Source organism: Protomyces lactucae-debilis, assembly GCF_002105105.1.
Source record: "Protomyces lactucae-debilis strain 12-1054 chromosome Unknown BCR37scaffold_10, whole genome shotgun sequence".
NCBI classification, from domain to species: Eukaryota; Fungi; Ascomycota; class Taphrinomycetes; order Taphrinales; family Protomycetaceae; genus Protomyces; species Protomyces lactucae-debilis.
The window spans coordinates 517,266-539,311 of record NW_024468002.1 but is presented as its reverse complement, the minus strand read 5'-3'; the positions used below and the strand labels follow the sequence as shown (position 1 = coordinate 539,311).

At 52.2% G+C, this 22,046-nt stretch overlaps 12 protein-coding genes across 12 annotated transcripts; 9 read left to right on the top strand and 3 right to left on the bottom strand.

Moving 5' to 3' along the window:
* Positions 1-10: 10 nt before the first annotated feature.
* On the bottom strand, positions 11-5,601 carry BCR37DRAFT_387607 (uncharacterized protein; the record flags this gene model as incomplete). The annotated part of the gene is made up of 2 exons (XM_040870549.1): positions 11-5,546; positions 5,591-5,601. The coding sequence occupies 2 exons, from the start codon at positions 5,599-5,601 to the stop codon at positions 11-13; spliced, it is 5,547 nt and encodes a 1,848-aa protein (XP_040725283.1).
* Positions 5,602-6,296: 695 nt separating this feature from the next.
* BCR37DRAFT_380098 (kinase-like domain-containing protein) lies at positions 6,297-9,334 on the top strand. The gene has a single exon (XM_040869422.1). The coding sequence runs from the start codon at positions 6,506-6,508 to the stop codon at positions 9,032-9,034; it is 2,529 nt and encodes an 842-aa protein (XP_040725282.1). The 5' UTR covers positions 6,297-6,505; the 3' UTR covers positions 9,035-9,334.
* Positions 9,125-11,257, top strand: BCR37DRAFT_37436 (uncharacterized protein). The gene is made up of 5 exons (XM_040868365.1): positions 9,125-9,656; positions 9,694-9,851; positions 9,889-9,979; positions 10,018-10,503; positions 10,541-11,257. Exons 1-5 carry the CDS (start codon positions 9,215-9,217, stop codon positions 11,092-11,094), a joined length of 1,731 nt encoding a protein of 576 aa, XP_040725281.1. The 5' UTR covers positions 9,125-9,214; the 3' UTR covers positions 11,095-11,257.
* Positions 11,258-11,383: 126 nt separating this feature from the next.
* BCR37DRAFT_334666 (mediator of RNA polymerase II transcription subunit 10) lies at positions 11,384-11,815 on the top strand (the record flags this gene model as incomplete). The annotated part of the gene is made up of 3 exons (XM_040867152.1): positions 11,384-11,487; positions 11,531-11,611; positions 11,656-11,815. Coding segments are annotated over 3 exons (345 nt in total), but the record flags the coding sequence as incomplete, so codon positions are not given.
* BCR37DRAFT_380092 (Svf1 family protein Svf2) lies at positions 11,531-13,014 on the bottom strand. Its single transcript, XM_040869421.1, has 2 exons — positions 11,656-13,014; positions 11,531-11,611 (listed from the first exon to the last, which is right to left on the bottom strand). The coding sequence occupies exon 1, from the start codon at positions 12,948-12,950 to the stop codon at positions 11,856-11,858; it is 1,095 nt and encodes a 364-aa protein (XP_040725279.1). The 5' UTR covers positions 12,951-13,014; the 3' UTR covers positions 11,531-11,611; positions 11,656-11,855.
* Positions 13,015-14,958: 1,944 nt separating this feature from the next.
* BCR37DRAFT_387604 (uncharacterized protein) lies at positions 14,959-15,812 on the top strand (the record flags this gene model as incomplete). The annotated part of the gene is made up of 2 exons (XM_040870548.1): positions 14,959-15,002; positions 15,050-15,812. The coding sequence occupies 2 exons, from the start codon at positions 14,959-14,961 to the stop codon at positions 15,810-15,812; spliced, it is 807 nt and encodes a 268-aa protein (XP_040725278.1).
* A 178-nt stretch (positions 15,813-15,990) lies between these two features.
* BCR37DRAFT_380086 (ADP,ATP carrier protein) lies at positions 15,991-17,094 on the top strand. The gene is made up of 2 exons (XM_040869420.1): positions 15,991-16,026; positions 16,092-17,094. The coding sequence occupies exons 1-2, from the start codon at positions 16,014-16,016 to the stop codon at positions 16,994-16,996; spliced, it is 918 nt and encodes a 305-aa protein (XP_040725277.1). The 5' UTR covers positions 15,991-16,013; the 3' UTR covers positions 16,997-17,094.
* Positions 17,054-18,156, top strand: BCR37DRAFT_38244 (uncharacterized protein). Its single transcript, XM_040869875.1, has one exon. The coding sequence runs from the start codon at positions 17,300-17,302 to the stop codon at positions 17,960-17,962; it is 663 nt and encodes a 220-aa protein (XP_040725276.1). The 5' UTR covers positions 17,054-17,299; the 3' UTR covers positions 17,963-18,156.
* A 157-nt stretch (positions 18,157-18,313) lies between these two features.
* Positions 18,314-18,670, top strand: BCR37DRAFT_347703 (Prefoldin beta-like protein; the record flags this gene model as incomplete). The annotated part of the gene is made up of 1 exon (XM_040867787.1): positions 18,314-18,670. A coding segment is annotated over one exon (357 nt), but the record flags the coding sequence as incomplete, so codon positions are not given.
* A 1,294-nt stretch (positions 18,671-19,964) lies between these two features.
* Positions 19,965-21,583, top strand: BCR37DRAFT_39375 (uncharacterized protein). The gene has a single exon (XM_040871354.1). The coding sequence runs from the start codon at positions 20,336-20,338 to the stop codon at positions 21,425-21,427; it is 1,092 nt and encodes a 363-aa protein (XP_040725273.1). The 5' UTR covers positions 19,965-20,335; the 3' UTR covers positions 21,428-21,583.
* Positions 19,971-20,182, top strand: BCR37DRAFT_380084 (uncharacterized protein; the record flags this gene model as incomplete). The annotated part of the gene is made up of 1 exon (XM_040869419.1): positions 19,971-20,182. A coding segment is annotated over one exon (150 nt), but the record flags the coding sequence as incomplete, so codon positions are not given.
* On the bottom strand, positions 21,517-22,027 carry BCR37DRAFT_347493 (ankyrin repeat-containing domain protein; the record flags this gene model as incomplete). Its single annotated transcript, XM_040867773.1, has 2 exons — positions 21,517-21,683; positions 21,730-22,027. 2 exons carry the CDS (start codon positions 22,025-22,027, stop codon positions 21,517-21,519), a joined length of 465 nt encoding a protein of 154 aa, XP_040725272.1.
* Between the last annotated feature and the right edge of the window lie 19 nt (positions 22,028-22,046).

The window sequence follows — 22,046 nt, the reverse complement described above, 5'->3', positions numbered from 1 at the left end:
AGTATGTATATCACAAGCTGGAAACAAACGTTGACAGATCATTAAAATCGGCGTACTCCGAGTGGGTGTGCAACTCTTGGAGATCGTCAAATAATGCCTTTTGGCCACCCATAGCAATCAGATTGCCTTGCGCGTCGAGACCATCGTCATTTGAAGCGCGCGGCTTCTCCTCCGTATTCTCCGTGCTGAAGAGATCGAGGATCTGATCAGTCCCCATTGTCGCTAGTCCAGAATTTTGCTGGTTGACAACTGTAGATGCTATGTTTAGCTTGAAACGCTGCAAGCCCATAATTTTTTCCTCTAGCGTATTCTTTGTGATGAGCCGATAAACATTCACAGTCTTCTTTTGACCAAGGCGATGAGCACGATCCATTGCTTGTAGATCTTTCATGGGATTCCAGTCATGCTCCACAAATATCACGGTGTCTGCGCCGGTAAGATTAAGGCCAAGGCCTCCAACATGAGTTGTGAGGAGCAAAACATCGATCGATGGGTCGGCATTAAACTTTTGCACCGCGGCTTGGCGATGACGGGGCTCTGTGCTGCCATCGAGACGCATGTATGAAACAGTTGGCAGCAAATTCTTGAAAACTTCTTGTTCGACCATGTCCACCATGTCCTTCAGTTGGCAAAACACAAGTGCTCGGTGTTGATTGACAGCACTCGTGACAAGAGGCGAGGAATCAGCATGTTGCGAGCCGAGTCCGCAGTCGAGCAGCAAGTCGCGAAGTGCAAGTAGCTTTGGGCCGTGCTTGACATCGCTCAATGTCGATCCTTGGGATTTGAGCGACTTGACCGTAGATGCATATTTTGGATGCGTTTCTTTCAAGACAAGAGCAGGATGGTTGCAGAGCTTCCGCATGTACTGAAGGGCTTGAAAGACGTGAGTCTTGCCGGACTTGTCCGAGTCGCCGCTTGTCTCGTTAACCACCGTCTGGGCTTGAGAGTTGGTGAAGTCGGTGTATAATGATTGTTGAAGAGGGCTCAAGTTGCAGTAATAATCCTGAATAATCTTCGGGGGTAAGTCTGAAAGGACATCTTCCTTCAGGCGTCGCAAGAGAAATGGCAGCACTTGCTTATGAAGTGCTTCTAGTGCCAGCATACCTGCTTCGTGCTCCTTTGAAGAGCTCTTGGCCTCCCTGCTACTTGCAATTGGCTTTGCGTAGCGCGCGTAGAATGACTTTTCGGTGCCAAGGAAACCTGGCATCAAGAAATCAAAGAGCGACCAGAGCTCCAGCACATTGTTCTGTATTGGTGTCCCTGACAAAATGAGACGATGACCAGCCTTCATGAGCTTGACCGCTTGCGTCAATTTAGCTTTCGCGTTTTTGATGATGTGACCCTCGTCAAGAACACAGTAATTCCAATTTTGACGACAAAGGACGTCGACATCGTTTCTCACGACATCATAAGATGTGACCACAACGTCGGCGGTTGCTATTCTTGCATACAGCTTTCGGCGCTCAGCAGGGGATCCCACATAATTGATCACTTCAAGAAACGGAGCATAATTGGCAATCTCATATTGCCAGTGGCCTGTCAATGTTGGTGGGCACACAATCAGACTGGGCAGGGCCGACCATTCATCAGCACCCGTGAGCTTATGCTGCGCCTTGCGATTGTGATGATCGCTAGCAATAATGCAGATTGTTTGCAGTGTCTTGCCTAATCCCATATCGTCGCAAAGTATACCATGCAGCTGATATTTGTTCAAGAAAGCAAGCCAATTGACGCCATCCTGCTGATAAGAGCGTAGATCTGCTTTGATGGCAACGGGGATCTTAAAATGCTCAACTTTACTTCCATCGAGCATTTGGTGAATGAATCTCCTTTCGTTGTTTCTGCCTGCAAGCAACTCCTCTGAAATGCCAGGAGGATCTGGTATACCAGCTTCAAGCGGCACAAGCTTGACCAACTGAGCAAATGTCCTGGTTGCCAAGTTGCGTATGTCGTCGTTTGAATCGCTCATCCGGCCAAGAACCGGGACAATGAGGAAAATGATGTACGGTAAGATACGCACATCCATAACTTGTACAAGAAGGTTCACAGCTTCAATGGCCCCTTGTCGATGGCGAAGACTTGCAGTGTTGCCAATCATTGGCACAACCTCTTCAATGGCAACCTGCATCCCTTCAATCGTGACTGCTTGGCAACATGCGGCGAAACAGCTTGCAGCTGCGAAGCGGATGGCAGCATATTCGCTCGTGAGAGCGCTCAAAATTTGAGGTGCTTGATGAAGTACTTGCTTCTGTAGCACGGGGTCGAAACATGAGATGAGATCCCCAAGTATGCAAAGACAGTCCACAAGCTCCTGACCTCGAGTCGAAAAATTGTCAGCTGTCGGTAAGGTATTTTGAAAGTCAGACACCCATTGTAATGGATCGTAGATACAATGCTTTAGTGTCGGCACAACCTGGAAGAGATCAGCACCAAACTTCCTTGCCATTTCCTCCAATGCCATTCTTGCACCCATACGCTTGATGATTGCGTCTTGTCGCTCACCAGGTGAACTCATGGAAGCTTCAATTATCTGGGCATCGCGTTTGACTGAATATATTGAGTCGGTGAGCACAAGATGTCTGTGGAATTCCGGTGTCTTGGCTGTGTCGATGCAAAGGAAGGCGCACAAGTTCTTGACAAGCTTGTCCAGCGCCGCTGTACGACCACATCCATGGCAAACAGCAACGAAGACTGCCAGGCTTCGGGCAGAACGCTTTTGGATGAACGGCTCATCTTCTGTCTTGGTGTTTTCCATGAGGGACCTGATGATTGGGTTGAGCTTCTTAGGCAATTCACCGGAAGCCACGAGGGCTCCTGCAGCGGCTGCAGAGACTCTACAGTCTTCGGCAGCTTTGACATTGATTGCCTGCTCAAGAGCCTGCGAACAAATTCTGTGTGCTTGTTCAATTGCTTTTGCCGTCGAGCCTTTGAAGGATCCTTGCATGGATCGCTTCAAACGATCAAAGTGCTCCCCCATCAGCCGCCGAGCGTCGTCCAACGCAAATTGATCAGGACCACCTCCACCTGTGGCCTGCACTGGTGGGAGGTGGGGCACTTTGTCGCGAGTTACGCGGCCAACCTCAACAAATGTATTGCATAGGCTCTGGCACTGCGCACGCAGAGCAAATAAACTTGACGCAGTATTGGCGTAAAACAGATCTTGGCTCGGTGTCAGTAGAGGCTCGCACAGGCTGTGAACTGCAGATTTGATGCCTTCCACTTGTGTGTGTTCAAGCAATTCCTGCAAGAGGGCTGCATTTATGTATCTCGGTGTCGATGATCCCGATGATCCCGATGATAGACGGTGTAAGAACGAGCTGGTCAGCAGACGCGTTACCGCGTCTGACGGCCAATGGCTCAGTAACCGACCGAGCGCCCTCGCTGCGTAAGTCCTTGCGCGGATCATCGTGCCAAAGCCCACGAGCTCAACATCCCCATCAAGCATTGGCCCGTCAATATTGTGCGAATGCTCAACAATCACAGTGTCCGCCTTCTTCTTGCCGCGCCTGTTCGGAGCGTCCGACTGTGGAAGTACGGCGGAACCATATGTTCTACCAGATGGACGAATGAGATGACCTCTGTTGAGCGGGAAAGAATGACGACCCCTTCCTATAGGAGTGCTGACGAGGTCGAGACTTGGCTCCAATGATTCGACGTAGAGTCTTTTCCGTGCGCCAACGCTATCCAGACACGTTGTCCAGAATTCGAAAGAAAGCTCAAGGACTGTGATGTTTTGCTCCACGAGCAGGTTTTGAAAGACCAATTGCAAGAGCCGGTCATCAACCCATGATGTACACTGATCTCGATCAGCAATAACAAAAGCTTGTATAGCCCGCATGACAGCTGTGCGCACTGTCGTAATTGTGTGTCGAAAGAACGCATATAGCCGCGGCATCAGATTTGCGAACGTTCGAGCAGCGTCTTCGGTAGCTTTTCTTTGCATAGACGCAATGACCGGCCCAAGAGAACATAACTTAGCGAGCAGATCCATCACGCTGCCTGTGCTGGCACTCAGGTCATCGCGCATGTCAGCAAGACAATCCCACAAGACTTGCAGTAGATCATCAATAACGGCAGGCTTTCTGGCGATTAAATCCTCTGCGACCGGGATGAGGGTTGCAGCAGCGACCGCGCGAACGTCATCATCAGCATGTGCTAGTCCAGTAAAGACGACCGCAAAAAGTTTATCCATAAGCGCGTCATCGGAGAGAATCACGTCCTTTCGCATTGCCACTAGGTACTTGAGACCCAGCATTCCGCCATGTGTGACTTCCCATACTGCTTTTTCCAGACCGGGCTGATAAACAAGCTGACACAGGAGCCCAAAAGTGGCGACAATGGAGCGTTGAGGCAAGTGCTTCAATAGTGCTGCAAGAGTTTGGGAGACGGATTCTCTGACCGGTGCAACAACCTGATCGGCCACGTAATCTCCGAAGCGGTCTAAAGCAAATACACAGCAGATTCGACATGCCATATCGTCGAGAAAGGCTTCATTAAGGCTGTCATTTCGACCTCGAGTGCTTTTCAGTAGCCTACCAGCACAACGACCTTGCGCTCGAAAGACTTCCCTCAGTGCCATGGCCGCGCCATGACGTCGTTCCCACTTGGTATCGAATAGATCTATTGACAAGAGTTCTGTCAGAGCTTCAAGAGGCCAGGCGTCCCTTTCGGTTGCAGAGCGCAACGTGGCAGCAGGATCCGCGACGCGTTTGTGCTCAACCACGACTTTGGCATCATTTTGGGCCTGGTCTGTAACGGCGATATAGTCCACAGCTGTCTCGTCGCCTTGTGGGGTTCCACCCGTTGGTGTACCGGAGACGTCAATGACTCGTACCTTGTTTCCGCCATTGCGACCTACCAATTTTGCTTTGCGCTTCATCATATTCCGCTGTCTGGCTGAGAGCGCTTCTTCGCCATCAGCAGTGACTTCGCGTGATGGAGGGCGAGGCATTTCGACTCTCGCAGCCGGCATGGGTGAGGCTGGCTTGCTCATTTGCTTTACAGGTGCTCCAACGTCGTGTGTGGTGAGGATCTCATCGTCCATATACTCGGCTCCAAGCCCAAGCCTAGCTGTGATACTCTGCTTTGCCCTTGCCAGTCTCTCTTCATTAGAGAGGCCCTCGAGATTATTGTCATACTCCCTTCCAGCGCTACCAAGCAGTGCCTGTCCATTTTTGATGATATTCAACACGTTGAAGTCAGCGAAATTGAAACGATCTTCTGCAGATATGATGGCTGCTGCATCAGGATCCTCCGCTTTCGTTGATTCTAAAGCCACTTCTCCGCTTAGTTCCACTTTCAGGCGTATTGCCTCTTCTTCGTTCTGGTTCGGGTCCCAATTGGGAGCATTGTCGATGATACCGCCGATGGCTCGCGCTGCTGCGACTCGCGTGTCCCAAGACTGATACTGAAGGAATGGTACGACACGGCCCAGGAGGTTGTACAGCTCATGTGGGTGGGCCTTTTGTATGTCGGCGAGCTGGTCTGCGGCGGTATTTCGAATGACCGGACTTCCTGTATCTAACAAGAGCACTAGGCGATCGAGCCTGGCTTGTCAGCGAGCAAGCCTTGCTGTCAGAAGTCACCTTACCTTGACGTCATGGGAGGTGAGGTGCACTGTGCCTTCTATATGCAGCTTCCGTACTCTATGCTGGGCATGCTGGCCTGTGAGGATGACAATTGCTTGGATGCGTGAGCTGGCGCTTCACGGGCACAGAGCTGCGGGCCTGTCGCGTACAGATGCAGCTGAGTGGATGATGGGCTCCTTTGCGCGCGCGTGTCTGCAGCTGCCTGTCCAGATCTGCTTTCTGCTTTTTGCTTTTCGCCCTTTTGACTTTTCTGCAGGCGCCGCTCCTCTCTTTATATATTTGCGCACCAGCTCGACTCCAGGAGGCACACCATCGCCAGACATCCCTGCTGACAGGCTGCTGTGCTATCACCCCTTGTGGCCTATCTGCTATGGACTAGTCTGATACATAGCGAACCTCAATGCCGCAGAAGGGCAGCCTTGTGTCCGGTGCACCTTCTGCGGGCCAGTCTGGTCTGTAGGCCGTGCTATGTATGTCGCGACGTGGCACGCCTAAGCTTCATACCAATAAGCTCAGTATGCGCAAGAGAGGATGACGTAGCAGACTGATGACGGCTGTCCTTGTATAGATGCACTCTCTGCTGCAGGCCCTAGTCTTCTCTCCATATTTGGCAGACATAGCTAGCTGCTGCGTGCCTGTTTGAGTAGCAGCGGTGACACGCGTGAGTAAACGAGGCCCCCAGGCGTCATCATCAACACCGCGCGAATTTCTGGACCTTGTACACGACCAATTCTCCTCTGCTGGACTCGATACTGGAGGCAACAAACGGCCTAATACACTGGGCCTCCTACAAAGCAGGGTGATATAGAAGCAGACTTGCTTGGCCCGCGTCTTGATCTGAACAGCGCCAACACTCCCTCTTCTTTTGGCAAAAGCACACTCCGCGCTGAACAGAGCATACAGACGCCTCTTGACAGATGGCAGACTCAATTTCGAAGATGCCGCATCTTGCACCTGGCACGAGAATCAAAGTCGGGCAGTACAGCACCAAAGTGGTCCGATATTTATCAGAGGGCGGCTTCTCGCATGTCTATATTGCCAAACTTGACATACCAATCAAGGGCAGCGACGTCGCTGTGTTGAAAAGAATCATCGCTCCGGACAAGGCGGCTCTCTCCGCCATCAGGACAGAAGTGGAGACGATGAAGAAGCTTCGCGGCCACCGCCATATTGTGATGTATTACGATTCCCATGCCACTGAGCTAAAAGGCGGAGGCTTCGAGGTCTATGTTCTGATGGAATACTGCGCTGCGGGCGGTCTCATCGACTTTATGAACACGCGCTTGCAAACGCGATTGGCGGAATGGGAAGTGCTTAAGATCTTCAGCGACACTGCTGAAGCCGTGGCCTGCATGCACTATTTACGACCCCCATTGCTCCATCGAGACCTGAAGATTGAAAACGTCCTCATCTCAAGCCCGGACTGCTACAAGCTTTGTGATTTTGGGTCTTGCAGTGAAGTTCGGCCGGCGGCGACCAACTCCCAAGAGCGTAGGTTGCTAGAGGATGACATTCAAAAGAACACAACGATTCAGTACAGATCTCCAGAAATGGTAGACACAACCAGGAGACTGCCTATCGATGAGAAGAGCGATATCTGGGCTCTCGGTGTATTACTCTACAAGCTATGCTACTTCACCACACCATTTGAATCCCAAGGACAGATGGCTATCCTTAATGCGGCCTATACATTTCCTCCTTTTCCGCCTTATACCGACAGAACTAAGCGACTTATTGCTGTCATGCTTCAAGAGAATCCAAAAGATCGGCCGAACATCTACCAGCTTCTCGCGGAAGTTTGTGCCATGCGCAACACAAAGGTGCCCATCCCTGATATCTACAGCCGGTCAGTGAAAGCCGTCTCGCAAGTACGCTCTCGTCCTCCTAGTGTTGGACGCGATGTTGCTGAGCCCGTGCTCGCATTTGATGACGAAAACACCGCAAAAAGCGCTGTCGTCTCAGAAAAGGAACCGATGCGACGAGGACGACCTGTGCGGCAAGCATCATCTCCAGAATTGACTGCATCACGAGGCAGATCAACTGCAACATCCGGAGTCGATGACATACCTATGCCAGCTCCTGCCTTTGAGGATGATTTCACTACAAAGTTTCCGACACTCGATGAGTTGGATGCTGCTTTGGTGTCAACTCCGCGTCAAGTAATCCAGCCACAGCCACGCCCTTCAGATCAGCCTACCACAGTGGGAGACAAGAGACGAGATATCCCTGGAGTGATTCAGGCAAGTTCTAGTACTGCCTCACGACCAGCAGGCTGGGAAGTTCGTGTACAACAACTCGCCCAGAAGGGCGAGGGATCCCGCCAAACAACTCATTCGGCTCTTGATGGGCCTCAGCGTGCTGGACCTGTTATGGTCGCGTCGCCTCGGCACGCGCTGCAGAATGGCTCCCAGGAGCTTCGCGATCTTCCTCGGAACACAACACAGCACTTGGAAGCGGGCTTCCGTCCACGGCCTCAAGTAGTGAACAGGTCCTCTCAGACGTCGCCAAAGCAAAGAGGTCAGCAAACACAAACGTCTCCGCCGAAAGGAACATCCACGGCGCCGTTATCGGGAAAGCCACGCATCGCAGACAAGCCACCCACATGGCAAACATTCTCAGGGAAAGAGTCTACAGCTACATCGCACGATGTTCAGTCTTTCGCTACTCCTGCTCCAGTGCGTGCGCGGCCGTTGACGATACATGTTGCTCCCGCAGCTGAATCTCGAAGTTCATTTGCAGTCCCTCGGCCGCCATCGCGCCCGGCCTCTGCCGCAGAGTCGCGAGCTTCGGACGTCCAGCCAAGCGAATCCCTGGAGAGTTCTACGGCTGCACAAATTAGGAGATCAGCCAGCAGTGGCCATGGGAAGCATCACAAGCGACCAAGCCTCACACAGATTGGCTCGTTCTCCGGTGCCGCAAAGACGCTGGTGAATGGCAAATTCGGCGAGGCCTTTCGCAAATTTGAGTCTACAGGATCGAAGACAAAGACACAGACAGCGCAAAGCTCTGAGCCGCTATTCGTCGAGGAAGTGGATGATCTGCCGGATCATATCACAAGTCATTTGAGAACCACGAGTGCTCGCAGGTCGCTCAGCTATGGTCGGGCGCAAGCCACAGCGGGAGCGTTGCATGCCGCAAGCCAGCAGCAAGAGAACAGCAATGTCGATCAAAGCTCCTACAGCGTCAAAGAAGCCATGCGCAGGCTGAAGGAAAAGGCAGCACAGCCGTATGAAGTGAAGAAGACCGCGACAGGATATGGAAAGTACACAGATGAACCGCCCACGCGGTCTGCTACGGTGATTCCCACAACGCGGGTTGCTGCACGGCAACAGATTGCTGCACAGACACCTGTTGAACACCAGAAGCACCCTGCGCGCTCTGCGGGTGGGAGAGGCGAGGACGAAGACTTTGAGAAGAGATATCCGTCGCTGCCCTTCACAGTTTGAGTCGTAGCACAAAAGAAAATCGCCTGCACCCGCAACTCTCCTTCCCCCCTTCCCTATCCCTACAACGCTCCCTCATTTGCAGAAGCTCTTCAGACTATCCACCCGTCTCCTCCTCTTCTGCATTGGCTTCTTTCCACTTCACAGCTACTCTGAATCATCACTTTGCAGGACAACATCACAATGTCTATGCCTGCGCTCACCCAAGACTTTCTGCCAAGGGGCGATCTATCCAGCTACGCTCATGCGCTGTGTGAGGAGCAAGACGTCGATGCAGAGTCCTCGTACAGCCTAGAAGCACACATTCAGCAGACCCAAGATACACCAGCTTCCGCCAGTTCTGTCACATCTCCACACGAACACACCGTCAACCGGTCACAAGACAATACTGCCATCATCCCGAACGCCAAAACCTTTGTGCGCCAGAGTGCACCACAAGAACTGGTGCGCACTTCATCGCAGACCTCTGCACGTGGAGTCAAGGCAGACGTAGTCTTGCAGTCGGTCGTACACTGTGGAGGGGGCTTGCTCAAAGGAAAGGTCGAGTTGTGCTGGAGCGCTAAAGCTAAGCACAATCAGCAGACTCAGGTGACAGCTATCAAGCTTGATTGTCTCGGTGTGGAATGTATGACTTCATGGTAAAGAGTCTGTGCTAACAATAGCGACCAAAGCAAGCGCATCCAAGATGTTCCTATCCCTGGCTCTGGATCTTGTTGCCACTGGCATTTACCTCAACGACCTGTCGAATGTCTTTCCTCAAGATTTTCAAGTCAAACCTGGCAACTGCTCTGTCCCCTTCGAAATGCAGCTTCCTCTTGATGTAGGCAACTCTTTGACACATTACAAGCTGACGGCAGGTTGGACCAGGCTCATTCGAAACGACAGGTGCGCAGATACAGTACTCGTTCGTTTGCACAGTACAAGTAGCCAATGAAAAGCGATTCGCAGGTACGTCCTTCTAGAAGGTCTGCGTGAGCTGACTCTAGATGGCAAAACGATGCGTATCGTGCGACCCATCAAGCTTTACCCCTGCCTGAATCCAACAAAGGCACTCATCCCCACACCTGCGCCCATCGATGCTTCTGAGGAAGGCAAGCTGCGTTTTGGAGGCAAGGAGACGCTCAAGATTGCTGCCCGCATCCATCGGCCATCTTGGATTGCTGGACAGACCGCTTTTGTCGAGGTGCACATCACAAATGACTCGAAACGCAAGGTGAACAAGATCCAATTGGATCTCGTTCGCCACTTGAGCTTCTTCAAGAACTCTGCTGCAACCGCAGGCTTCCAGTCGGTCGACTGCCGCGTGCCGGAGCGTACCCTGACAAAGACCATCTCAAGCAATGCTACAAGCATCAAGTCTGATAAGTCCAACAATGCATACTGGAAGGGCGTCAAGCATGGTGGTCGAGATACGATACAATGTCAAATTCATGTCCCGGCAGATGAGTTATCGATTCAGGCTGGACGATTTTGTAAGCTTTCCCCGTGAATCTCCAGATCTAACACCAGTCGAGACTAGATACTTTATTCATGTCTCCGTCGTCACCAGCGGAGGAGGGATTAGTGTTGAGTTGCCAATCACGATCGTCCACATCAACTCACTCGACGTGCTCCCTTCGGAAGCCAAATCAGTCGCAAATATGGTTCAGATCTACGCAGACGCAGATGGTGTCCATGATGCTACAGGATCCCCTACCTCGAGCCTGTCAAGTGGCACACGACGCCACTCTGTTCCTTCAATTATGGGAGAAATAACTCGTCAGGGAAACACTTCCGCGCTCGTGACAGTCCTCGGAGATAAGGACCACAACTCCGTCGATAATGCCGCTCGTTTGGCTGCGACGAAGCCTGGCATTCAATGCGACCTGCGGCGAGCACTTTCGCTAGATTACCAGAGCAAGTTCTCGAAGCTCGACATTTCTGCAGAGCAAGCTTCGTACACGCGTGGAGTGCCTCTTGCAGAGCGTAGCCCCGCCCGAGCTAGGCGTGATACCAAAACCAACCTTGCTGATCACCTGGCGCGCACCAAAAACACGAACATGAGCTTCAACGACATTATCTGATCAGATGTTGCTCGCACACGATGTACTCTAGCTTTTATGACTTTGTAGCAAAAATCTGCCTTGCCTGTCTGACATGGCGTGCTGTGTCCATCCTGAGAGTCTGTCGCCACATTCTATGGTCAGGTGGTTCGGTCCCTTATTAGTCGTCAACGTCGCGCTTTCGACGCACGAATTGACGCGCGACAGACGACACCCGCGGCCTAAACAGCTCTACTCGGCTTTGCGAGACCCGGCTAGAATGGCCGAGGCGCAGCACGAAAGGGCTGCTGACGAGTCGGGTAGAGTCGTCCTGCTCGAGAAACTACGGGATGTGACTGCACTGTTCTATGAATTGGAGTTGCGGGCAAGTGATTTTGGTGCAAGCTCGTCAAATGACCAGCTATTCGAGAGAATGTATGAGCTTCGTGCAAGCAAGAACCTACGCCTGACACTTCAGTAATGATCTCGTCAGCAAGTACGCTGAACTCGATGACTTGCAGAAGGCCGTTGACATTGACATCCCACAAGACGTGCTGGAGTACGCTCACCTGCTGCATAGGTCAGGCTGACATTACTCCCTAGATATATCGAGGCAGGCCGAAATCCCACAGTCTACACAAGGCAATTCTCAGAAGCGGTCGTGCGCGATAATCAGTATCTGAATGGAAAGCTGCAGGGCTACGAAGACTTTGCTAGCTGCCTTCTCGACGAGCTTCAACGGCAGTTCCCAGAGACAAAGACGGGCGACAGGGAGGCTCAGCAGATCGACCAAAAGTCGGATGCTAGTTGAGATGAACATGGGTAAGCTCTGTGTTGCTCAAACCCTCAAAATTGTGAGCAACTCCGTCGATGTGGATCGACGCTCTGGTATCTGGCACTCTCCAGCAAAAGACAAAGGGTAGACCGGCCCAGATTTTGACGATGTCCTTGAAGAATGAAGGGAAGATGGAGAGCACGTCCGTCACGCTCGAAGGCTCGCCCAGGGGCAGCTGGACTTGTGCATCAAAGCTTTTCCCTTCAAGAGTGCTTCCTCGCCAGCTCAAAGTACTCGATGTTGGTATCATGTAACCTGACGGCGCATGTTTGACCAAGTCTGCGTGAGCCAACTTGTTGTCTTGCGCGATGGCAACCACCTTCCCATTCTCAGTGTAGGACCCCTGCGAGATTTGATGACTCTCGTCGAGGCCTCTCGGGATGTAATGGAGCATAGTCAGAACTTTGCTAGAATCTGGTGACCTGAGCTGAAAGTTGGCAAATGAATTACAAAGATCTGTGAACTTGACGTGCGTGAAGAATGCTTCAATGTAGGTTCCTTGACCATTGACTTCAACAAGCTTGCCATGTGCTTCTACTGTCCCCCTCACTTTCACGACAGGGACGATTCGATGCCGGAGATGCCTCTTTGACGAGCTGGCGCCCAGGTTGTAGCCTGCAAAGCACTCGCTCTCAATGTCAAATTCAAGATTGTATGTCACTGCTGGGTCCTTGATACACGCTGTCCACCCACTGCAATCTTCTCGCATGCTCAGTGAGTGGCTACCGATGGTCACTGAGTACTGGTCCCGTGAGATGTGCATGCTCGAAGCGTGCAGCGTCTGAGAACCGACAATTGCATCAGTGCCTGGGGTATACAACGTCCAACCCATAGGAGCCACTTTGACGAGGATTCCTAGATTTCCGTACGCGAACTGGAAATAGCCAGCAGAGCCATCCTCAAATGTGAAGTAGAAGCTTTTGTATTGTGTCGTCAAGCCTTGCGTGGATAACTCCCACTTGAGCTCGGTCGGCGGCACGGGTGTGCTATAAGCACCTGAAGTGGAGGCTGATGCAGCGTCTGTGCCATCCTGAGCAGCTGTATCAGTCTTCCAGAAGCGCATACGAATGGTAAAGCTCTGTTCTATGTGTGGACTGTTGTGTTCAGAGCTTGTCGAGACAATGTCGACGTGGCTGTAGCAGAGGTTTTCGACGCGCGACATTTTGGACAGGGGTAAAAGTTGACCCTTGAAGTTGAAGTAGAAAGCCAATATGTTGAACACGACAGGATGCAGTGTGCTCGCTATGCAGGGTGGGGACCTACGTGTACTCAACGACCAGACCTCGATCTAGTTTAATATGTCTATTCACTGAATCAGGCACTTCGTCCGAGTAGTGCGTAACAAAAATGAGACTCTGTTCCGGGTCCATCTCCTCGTCTATGTATGCTCTGGCTTTTTCAATCATATTGGCATCCATACCAGCGAAAGGCTCGTCCAGAACGACCAGCTTGGGCTTTTTCACTAAGGCTTGAAGCAACAGGAAAAGACGTTGCATGGCGGGCGTCATGTCGGACAGCTTTGTCGCCAAAGAGTCTTCAACTTGAAAGTAGGCCGCTACTTGTTTGATCAGCGCAGTTTCTTGTGAAGTGAGATGAGCTTTGGGATAGAAGGACTCTGCGAATGCGCTTGCCAAGCACTGCTGACCTGTCAAGTAGCGTGGGAAATGACGATGAATCTCTGGCGAGCTGTGACCCATCTGTGCTTGTATCTCAAAGACAGTCTCGCCGGAACCTCGTGGACGGCCAAAGACGTGAATTTCGTTCATATAAATTTTAGGGTGGTCGCCAAGGATCATGGCTAGCAGAGTCGTCTTGCCAGAGCCATTTGACCCAGACAAGTGCCACTTCTCTCCCGACCTGATTGTCCATGAGACATCTTTGAGCACGTCTTTTCCCCAATAAGAGACTTTGACCTTCTCAAGTCGTACTACTTCGGCAGAGCTCGACCTCGGCGTTGGCCTTACCTGTGCGGGAGTCTTTGAATGAGCCAGAGCTTCGTTCGAGATGAAATGCTTCAGATCTGCTGCAGTTCCATTTTGACGCACGCTACCATCGGCATTCAGCCAGAGAATATGGGTAGTCCAATCTGGTATGTCATCGAGCGGGCGCAGCGCCATGACTATGTGAGGAAACCCTCGACTGTATAGACGTCCAAGCACTTTGCTGAGATTCTGACGGGCAGCAACATCGAGTCCAACATATGGCTCATCTAGAAGCAAGACTCGTGGCTGCTTCAACAAACTTCTTGCAATGAGCGATCTCTTGCTTTGTCCATTGGACAGATTGATAATGCTGGAGTCCAAGAACTCGGAAAGTTGCAAGTCACCCGTGACACTCTCCAACAATGTATTATCAGTCTTGTCTTTCATGTCCTTGACCAGCCATTCCCGAAGGGTGAAGTCATCTTCCCTGCGAGAATGATAGCGTTCGGCGTAGTACGCACTACCATTAGAAATCTCTGATTTGCTAGTCAGTAATTCAGTGGCCTCGTTGGGCCATTGACTTTGCCCAAGGAATGAAAAAGTCAGAGATTGAGCAGGTTCAGCAGGCAGGTCTCCATGAAGAGCCGAGAGAAGTGTTGATTTGCCTGCGCCAAGCGGACCGATCACAACATAGGCTTGACCAGGATTTATGGAAAATTTCAAGTTCTTGAGTACGGCTTTGCCTGATCTTCTGACTGTAGCTTGGTCGAATACTGCCAATGCCTTTGCAAGCATGCCTTTCCACCAGCTCACTTCCGAGGCTGTTGCAACCTTGGACCTAGGCTGTGCACATTGGTGGATGTCATCAGATGGGAAGTCAAACTTAATGGCCAACTGCGACGCAAGCGACTTCCACACCGCACCAAACAATTCAAAGCTTGTCAAATTTATCTTACCCAGTGTAGGCATTGTGATTCCTTTTGAGAGTGTATGCTGTAGCTCTACTTATGACGCTAGACGTCTCCGTTGTGGACTGGAAGGATGTGGCCAAGTGGAAAGTAACGCTTGGCCCACGTGGCAACAAGCAAGCGCTTGTGCAGCCCTATTTTGCCCAGCCTAAACTGCTGTCGTTCGGCTGGCCGGTCTACTATGACCCGAAGATCACTTTTCGTGATGGTCCAGGAGAATTTTGGGTGTCCGCAAAGCGTCTTGATGACTTTGCTGACTATGTGCTGCAAAGTACGGGTGTGACGCTCCCAGCCTTTCCTGCGCGTGCTGAGTGGATTGATTCCAGTTGCTACAAGCTGATTCAGCTGTCCCATGCTGATCAATTCAAGGAAATAAAAAAGGAAGTTGCTCATGATCGCCACATCGCCGAGACTGCCAAAGTCCTCAAAGAAGCTCGGACAGCCTTTCAGGTGCCACGCCGCTATCTCGCACTCGATTTCGAGACGTATGAGCTCGATCATCGGTTTGTCACTGAATTTGGCATCTCGCGCCTGGACACTGGCGCCGAGGGCATCATCGAGACGCGCCACCTCATCACTCAGGAATATGAGGCCTTTCGCAATGGGCAGTACGTGCCAGATTGCAAGCATCGCTTTCGACACGGCTCGTCACGCTTGCTGCCACTCGAGGCATGTAAAGCTATGCTTGTAGAGTCGTTGCAGTGGGCTGACGCTTTGATCTTCCACGACACGGCAGCAGATATGGACATCATCCAGGGACAATTAGGCCTACGGCTGCCTCGGCGAGGCGTGCCATGCTACGACACGAAGGTGCTATTCGGTGCAAAAGAGAAGAGCAAGAAGGGCGAGTCACTTGGCTTGGGACGTATGCTGCAGAAGCTGGGCGTGGTGGCCATCAACATGCACAATGCTGGGAATGATGCACATGGCACGATGGAGGCGTTTGTGAGCATGATGCAGCCAGACCTGCCGCGGATAGAGTGCGGGACTGCGCTTGTGCTGCAGTTTGAGAGCGACGATGATCTGGAGTTCTAGCTGTAGACGGTGGTCCACTGTTGCTTGCCTAACCCTGCTTCTCTGCGCCGGAAGTCGGGAGGAGAAAGAAAGAAAGAAAAAAGAAATTTCAGCGAGTTGGAGCAGTCACCCGCACGCAGCACACAATAAGAGGCACCACCCTCCCATCCGCCAACACTCACACCCCATAACACCAACTCCCCCCTCATATCCTCATCTACAATGGCTACCACCAGTATGTCCCACCGTCCAGGTCTACCTGCTTCATCCGTGCCCAATTGCTAACACCATTTCCCCCAGAGGCCCCCGAGAAGAACTTCGCCCTCGACTTCCTCATGGGAGGTGTCTCTGCCGCCGTGGCAAAGACAGCCGCTGCTCCCATTGAGCGTGTCAAGCTTCTTATCCAGAACCAGGACGAGATGATCAAGCAGGGACGTCTTGCCAGGAAGTACGACGGTATCGTGGAGTGTTTCTCCCGTACCGCCCGTGAGGAGGGTGTCATTTCCTTCTGGCGTGGAAACACAGCCAACGTGCTGCGTTACTTCCCCACACAGGGTCTCAACTTGGCCTTCAAGGATTACTTCAAGAAGATGTTTGGCTTCAAGAAGAACGACGGCTACTGGCCATGGTTCTTTGGAAACCTTGCTTCCGGTGGTGCTGCCGGTGCCACTTCCCTTCTCTTCGTCTACTCCCTCGACTACGCACGTACCCGTCTCGCCAACGACGCAAAGTCCGCCAAGAAGGGTGGTGAGCGTGAGTTCAACGGTCTCGTGGATGTCTACCGCAAGACCCTCAAGTCTGATGGTATTGCTGGTCTCTACCGTGGTTTCGGTCCTTCCGTCGCTGGTATCATTGTTTACCGTGGTCTCTACTTCGGTCTCTACGACTCCATCAAGCCTGTCATCCTTACTGGTTCGCTCGAGGGTAACTTCTTGGCTTCCTTCTTGCTCGGTTGGGCTGTCACCACCGGTGCCGGTATCGCTTCTTACCCTCTCGACACTGTCCGTCGTCGTATGATGATGACCTCTGGTCAGGCCGTCAAGTACAAGTCTTCGTTCGATGCTTTCCGTCAAATCGTTGCTGCTGAGGGTACCAAGTCGCTCTTCAAGGGTGCCGGTGCCAACATTCTTCGTGGTGTTGCAGGCGCTGGTGTGCTTTCCATGTACGACCAGATCCAGATGCTCCTCCTCGGCAAGAAGTTCTAAGCAGAACTTTGAGCGTTTCTCCCCGGCAGTCAGCGGTCTTTTATACGCTGATTGCTGGGACCTGCGGGACCTACATAGACAAATCATCTCGTTCATTGCATCCCTTCGCCTGTTCCTCGTGACCCCGCATTGATTCAAGTTTGATAGATGCTATTCCCAAAACCTTGATTTCGCGCAGACGACACACGCGCGATTTCGCGCGACTCTTGACCAGCTCCATATCTGCCACACTTGCAAGGACCCTCTGTGTCTAGTTACGTGCCTGAAAGACGCATGGCGCGCTAGACGAAGCTTCTCTCAAACATGTCTGATGAGCTCGATCTAGATGCTTTGCTAAATGAGCATATCCCTTTAGCTCAACCTGCAGCACCGTCTTTGGATGACCTCGTTCAGGCTTGGGTGTCCGAACGAACGGCCCCAGAGCTGCTACCGTACGAACAAAGGCTCATTGATCATATAGCCGACCTGCTTCGCAAGCAGATTGAGCATGTTGAGGAGACGAGCGGCATGGACGCACGCACAGGCTTCAAGCTTGTGATCATACAAACCGAAATGGAGCGCGTCAAATACCTCATCCGGTCCTATCTACGTGCACGGATAGCCAAGATCGACCGTTACGCGTTGCACATACTCAAGTCACCAGAACAGCTAGCGCGGCTGTCTCACCTTGAGCGTCAATACCTACAAAAGCACCAAGCCGTCCTCGAGCGGCATTTCCATACGGCATTCTTGCGAGACTTGCCAGATAATGGTAATCTGCGTCGGTTGGACGATACAACTGCTGCAGGTGTTTCTATGGTTACTGCACCAGACCTCAAGCAGGCCGTCTTTTGTCGAGTGCTCAAGGAGAGCAATCAGGTCCGCGTGGGTGCAGAAAAGGAGGATTTGGAAGAGGGCAGTACCGTGCTGCTGCGGTATGAAAGTATCAAGGGTTTGATTCTCGACGGTAGCGTTGCCTTGATGTAAAAGATTGGCAAATAGAGACCTGGGGCTGCCTTGGGTAAGACCTGTACAGAGCATATAGCATGTCTAAGCATGAGCATCAAATCATTGCAAAGTAACTTTTGCCGCGTAGGACTTGGAAGGCCACCACCACGCTTTCTTCAAAAGTCTTTTTGCTCAAGCTATTGACTCCAGCTCCTTGACACTGTCTTAGCTCTCATCAGGTCCCAAACCTCAGGCCAAGGAGCTTCTACGCCAGCCTGTTTCCGTGAGCTTTGCGTCTAGCTGGTCATCATGTCCAACAAAATGCTCGAACACGACGAGGAAGTCTCTGAGAATGGTAAGCCTTGTACGCTTCAAAGCTACCAAGTCTAATTGCAAGTCACCTGGGAAGATCAAAGCATGATCAATACCTTCTCAAAATTAGTCAATCGCCTTGACGTGCGGCAAGAGACACTCGTGCTGAAGAAGCAAGACAAGGAATACCTAGATGATGTCGAGATGGAGCTCGAGCTTGCAGATGATGCTGATGCATTCCCCTACAGGATAGGAGATGCCTTTGTCCACCTCCCGCTCGAGCAGGTTCAATCTCGTTTGTCGGCAGAGAAGGAAAGTGCCGAGGAGTCCATTGATCAGCTCGAGCAAGAGGTGGAGACGATCAAGGAGGAGATGGCAGGTCTCAAAGTGAAGCTCAAGCGTAAGTATGGTGACTCCATCAACCTGGATAACTAGCTTGTGTATGAATCTATGTGACTGCTGCTTCCTGGTCGCGCCTCGATCGTGTTTCGCGTTTGCACCCGAGCGCAAGCATATTCGCTCACTATGTTGTGCGCGTAGCTCATCTGGCGTTCGGTATGGCAGGAGCTTGACTTGCTGCCTGCGGTGCCGAGCTGCTCCTTGGTAGGCCGAGGTCAATTCCCCGTGGTCCTTGTTGGTCCTGGGAATCATAACCAGAGTAGACTTATGTTTGCCCATCCAGAAGGCATCTTTGACTTGGATGCCAGAGCGGATGGAGGCCGAAAAATTGTCCGCTGCACGAAGAGCAGGAACGCGTGTTCCAGCCTGTAGTAAATCCAGCCAGTTGGAACGTTCTTGATCGGCGGCTGTCTCGAGAGACTTTCAACGATGAATTCGGGAAGGTGCTCCTGAGCCTGTGCGTAGATCTAACCGCATCGCTATACGCACGGTAACGCAGTCAACGAGGTGTACGAGTACCAGTTTGGAGCCTCCAGCTTCGAACAGGCGCCCAAGGTCAGCATCGCATCCCGCCGCCATGAGAACAACAATGGCAACGGCCACTCCTCCGCCTCTGACACGGAGAGTGACACGGGAAGTGAGATACCAGAGGCCCCTACTGGCCCTGTGGAGGCCAATGACACGTCTAGGATATTGCAACTTGAGAAAGCAGTTGAGGAACTCCGGGCAACCGTTGCCACACTCCTGGCCACGGTGGGCCAGTTGCAGAGCGCTCAGAAATCTCCCGAGACGCGCCCGGTCAGCACGACCAAGGCTCCTCAACGCACCGTCACCACGGCAAAGGCCCCGCAGCAAGCCAACAGAAGCTGGGCAGCCACGGTCAGTCAGGCAGCCCGTCGGGGAGACCCATTGGCAACGAGTGAGGCACAACCTCAAGTCCCACAACGACCATGGTTGACCGTGCAAAAGAAGGCGAATGTCATCAAGAACGCCTATCGACCGATGACAGCCGCCGATCAAGGACGCTCCAACTGGCTGGTGTTATTACGGGCTGACTCAGGCGTTCCCGCTGTTCGTGCAGCGGACAATTTCTCGGACTCCATCCGCTCTGGCATCCAAGTCAAAGATGCCTTCTGGATGGGCAAACATAAGTCTACTCTGGTTATGATTCCCAGGACCAACAAGGACCACGGGGAATTGACCTCGGCCTATCAAGGGACAGCTCGGCTTCGCAGGCAGCAAGTCAAGCTCCTGCCACACCGAACGCCAAATGAGCTACGCGCACAATATAGTGAGCGAAGGCGCACGCTTTACTGAATTGCCCGGATCATGCCAACAGGTCACGACCTCACAAGCTTAGGCCGAGCTGCAAGGGACAAACATACTTCATGCCATCCTGCAGCCATGTACAAAGCAGACGCAACTCGCCATCAAGGTCACAACAGAAGTATGCAAGAGACTCAACGCGCGATACGTCGCGCCTACACTAAAAGCTTAATGCTTAGAAGTAGGCCTAGAGGGGGATCTTACTCTGACGTTGTTTGTGCCTGCGGCTCTCTGCTGCAGGTTGCGTAGGGAGTCGTGGTAGATTGCCATTAGTAGTAGCCGAAAACATCATCGTTTCATAAACTTAAACTTGACAACGTACCTGACAAAGAGCACTCTACGTAACCCTCTATCCTTGTAGGGCTGCTGGAGGGAATGGCGTCTACTCAATTTGATCAGCAAGTCCAAGCATTTGTCACGGATGCTGCTCTTGCTAAACGAGTCTCCGGGCACGCTGCGGCCTTTCCCGAGACGCAGCAGACTTGGAGTGATCTCATCAGCTTTGCTCAGCAAACACAGGACGGCCCGGCGCGGAAGAAGGTGCGATTGGATGTGCCCGATGAGGGAGAGGATGAGGTGATGCTCAGTGTACCAGACCTCTCCTTTTCTGCACCCGTCAGGAAGAAGTTGACGCTGCAGCTCTCGAAGCGCAGACTGGTTGCTAAGAGTGCGACTGCTATCGAGCTCGCAGTGGAATACGCCAGCATTCGGCATGTCTGTTTGCTACCGGTGCCAGAGAAGGCTGTCAAGCAGTTCAACTACTGCATCTTCTATACGGATGGCCAAGACAGCGAGGTTGCGTGCCTCGTCTTTACAGTGAATGATGTCAATGACAAGCTGCCGGCACTGAAGCGGCAGATGGTGGCAATCAAGGGACAAGTCCATGAGCCGCGGTTAGAAGACTTTACGAGTGCAATTCCACAACCGCACCGGAAGCAAGAGAAGGCCGTGCATGCCGTTGCGCATCGTGGCTCCAAGGAAGGCTTCTTGTTCTTCCTTGAGGTTGGCATCTTGTATGGCTTCAAGCGGCCGATACTACTGATCCCTCTGGCAGATATCGAGACCATCACATACAGCGATATACTTCAGCGGACATTCAATCTGACCGTCGAGCTCCACGGTGAGGACGAGGACTCGGTTGAATTCAGCATGATTGATATCGCCAATCACGAGCGGGTAGATCACTACATTCGCAAGTACAAGCTACAGGATGCTAGCATGTCAGAGAGTCGCAGAGCAGCGCAGAGCAAGAAGGATATGAATACTGCTATTAGCGATGCGGCGGATGAGATTGCTGCTGGAGTGACAGGCATTGCTGGCGAGTCAGATGAAGAAGCAGATGAGAGTTTCCACGACAGCGATTCACATGGCGGTTCGACCATTCACTCTGACTCGAGCGATGCTGAAGAGGACGGTGCAGGCGAGGCAGATGGCGACGGAGGCGAGGAGGAAGAGGATGCGGATTAGAGATATATGCGCGTGCAAGTCTAGTCTGATGCAACGGAGACCGCGTCTTCGAGATCATCCTCGTCAACCTCATGTTAGTTCTTTGTAGCCTATGACCATTGTAGACTTACAATATCTTGTGCCATAGACACAGCGAGGTCGGCCTTGAGCAGTGCGTCCTTGATCTCTTGGCACTTGTCTGGCACACAATCGAGGGGCAGGTCGCCTTGCTTGTTGCGAAGACTTGCTTGTGCTCCTGCGTCAATGAGGAACTCCACTAGTCAGTCAGCTTGGCGAGTGGATTGAGAGGTAGAGCACCATACCCATATCCAATGCAATTGTCTTGTCCTCCTCTGCTGTCCGTACAGCCAGGTGCAATGCCGTGTCCCCTTCCATATTCTGTGCGTCAATGGGCACATCCTCCATGTCTAGCAGTAGATCCACACACTCCAAGTTGGCAGAACGCGCCGCGATATGCAGCGGTGTGTTTTGCAGCGCGTCTTTTGCACCAACACAGTCTGGCGCCTCTGCCAGGGTCGAGCGGAGGAGGTCGACATTATTGGCGCGGGCTGCACCAAAGGCGACCTGTGCAGGCGAGGCGCCCTGCTCTTCACTTGCCATGGCCTGCAGCTGAGCGAGT